General features: G+C 35.7%; 1 protein-coding gene across 1 annotated transcript in view; it reads right to left on the reverse strand.

Moving 5' to 3' along the window:
- LOC122263313 (prostaglandin reductase 1) overlaps nucleotides 1-2,500 on the reverse strand; it is a 21,393-nt gene that overhangs the window by 12,194 nt on the left and 6,699 nt on the right. Inside the window, exon 2 of the mRNA XM_086549303.1 lies at nucleotides 54-182. Within this exon, the coding sequence (XP_086405429.1) occupies nucleotides 54-159 (106 nt within the window). The 5' untranslated portion in view covers nucleotides 160-182. The remainder of the gene's footprint in view (nucleotides 1-53; nucleotides 183-2,500) is intronic.

Genomic DNA, 2,500 nt, shown 5'->3' on the forward strand with positions numbered 1-2,500 from the left:
CCCTCACCCTCACCCTCCCTCCCCATCCCCCATACCCCCCCCCCCTCTCTTACCTCCATCCCCGCACACCGGCAGCGTCTCCTCCTGTAACTTGAAGTCGTCGAGCGAGGGCTCTCCCAGAGGCCTCTTGTTCAAAATCCAAACTTTGGCAGTCACCATCTTCGCCAGTAGTCGGTGTTGTTCTGGAAGGAAGGGATGTTAAGCATTATTATCATCATTATTATTGTTATTATGTTTTTTGTTTTTTTTTTTTTTTTTTTTTTTTTTTTTTTTTTTTTTTTTTTAGGTGATGTCTCTGTATTATGTTGATGATCGTTTATTTATTTTTGTGTGTGTTTATCTTTTTCTTTCTTTCTTTTTAACTATTATTCTATGAGGTTAAAGGTTAGGACGGGGGGAGATTTTTAAAGGTATTTTATAACTTATAACTTTTTCAATGGAATTATTTGGCCACCTTAAAAGATGCTGCCTTCAGAGATACTTATATTGCTTGGTTTTTGAGTTGTTTTTCGATTCGCCATTTTTTTTTTTGGGGGGGGGGGGTAAATTGCCTTTTGGCAGATAAAAGACTTATTCATTACCTATGATCAGGCTATGTATGTAAAAAAAAAAAAAAAAAAAAAAATAACTTTTCACTACCTCTATTTTCCATTTACTTGATTTCCCAATTATATTAATATTTTATAGATATAAATATGGTACTATAAGAATACTGGTAACAAGAACAAAGATTATATATATATATATATATATATATATATATATATATATATATATATATATATATATATATATATATTGTTCAGTTTCCATTCCGCTTTACTGTATCATATTATAATACATCTCTCTCTCTCTATTTATCTCTCTTTCTCTCACTCTCTCTCTCTCTCTCTCTCTCACTCTCTCACTCTCTCTATCTGTCTCTTTCTCTCTCTCTCACCTTTGCTCTCTCCCTCCCTCCCTCCCCCCTCACCCCCTCCCTCCCTCCCTCCCTTCCCCCTTCCCCCTCACCCCCCCCCCCTTCCCCCTTCCCCCTCACACCCTCCCTCCCTCTCTGAATTTCCAGAGTGCGTGTTTACATCGTATCATATTACCAACTAAGCCGTCCGTAGTAAAATTAAATGATCAAATGAATAAACAAGTGATGTTTGACTTGTAGCTCCAATACCCTTTGTACTGTATTGTGTAATCTGATTATGTAATTCGATTCGTTATAAAGGATCTAAGTCCCCCCCCCCTCCGTCCATACACCTCCTCCCCTGCTCCCCTCCCCCTTCCCCCCCCCCCCCGCCCTTTACTTATTATCAGTACCTACAGCCTGCATAATAGAGGAATTAATTATGCTAAGCATTATATATTAAATAATTGTAATATGCTCATCGGACATTGATGATAGTTGGTGATAGTAGAATTAGGAATATATATTCTATTAATATCATCATTACTGTTGTTGTTGTTATTATTATTATTATTATTACCATCACTATGTCTCTCGATTTTCGCTCCCCGGATAATTCCCCAGACTCATGTTTATTAATAGATCAGTTTGTTTATTCTTGTACGATGTATAAACAAGGTGAAATTCTTTCCTCGCAAGAATTTTAAAAAGAGGATAATGACCCCCCCCCCCAACTCCCATCCCCATCCCCACCCCCACCCACCGCCCGCCCTCGCCCGCCCTCGCCCGTTTATTTTTCCTTGTTTCGATAATGTTAACATTACTTGTTGCCAGGATACACTTAAACTTTATTATTAACGAATAACTTGTGTTCTGTTATATGCCTATCTTTATGCCCTTTATATTTTTTGTAATATATATATATATATATATATATATATATATATATATATATATATATATATATATATATATATGTGTGTGTGTGTGTGTGTGTGTGTGTGTGTGTGTGTATATATATATATATATATATATATACACACACACATATATATATATATATATATATATATATATATATATATGTGTGTGTGTGTGTGTGTGTGTGTGTGTGTGTATGTATATATATATTCTATATTCAGAGATCAGGACGTATTTGTTATTTGTATATTAATTGTTTTGATTATCACCACTATTATTGTAGTAAAGTTCCCTTAACGAACAATTAACGACCTTAAACACACTTAATCAAACTAGTCTTCCATATTAGGGCATGGATTGGGTCAAAAAGTTTAATATATTATAATTCTTTCTTTATTGCTGTATTTCTTCCCTGTAGATACTGTAGATTGTGATTATGTTGCTAGCCTTTCTATCAAGCAATAGCATGCCTATTGTCCTACTATGCTAGCCTTTCTATCTAGCAAGAGTATGCCTTTTGCTCAACTATGCTAGCCTTTCTATCTAGCCATTTGTCCCACTATACTAGCCTTTCTATCTAGCCATTTGTCCCACTATGCTAGCCTTTCTATCTAGCCATTTGTCCCACTATACTAGCCTTTCTATCTAGTAAGAGTATGCCTTTTGCTCAACTATGCTAGC

Source organism: Penaeus japonicus, unplaced genomic scaffold (assembly GCF_977035675.1).
Source record: "Penaeus japonicus unplaced genomic scaffold, GWHDUDI00000001_assembly GWHDUDI00000022, whole genome shotgun sequence".
Classification (NCBI taxonomy): Eukaryota; Metazoa; Arthropoda; class Malacostraca; order Decapoda; family Penaeidae; genus Penaeus; species Penaeus japonicus.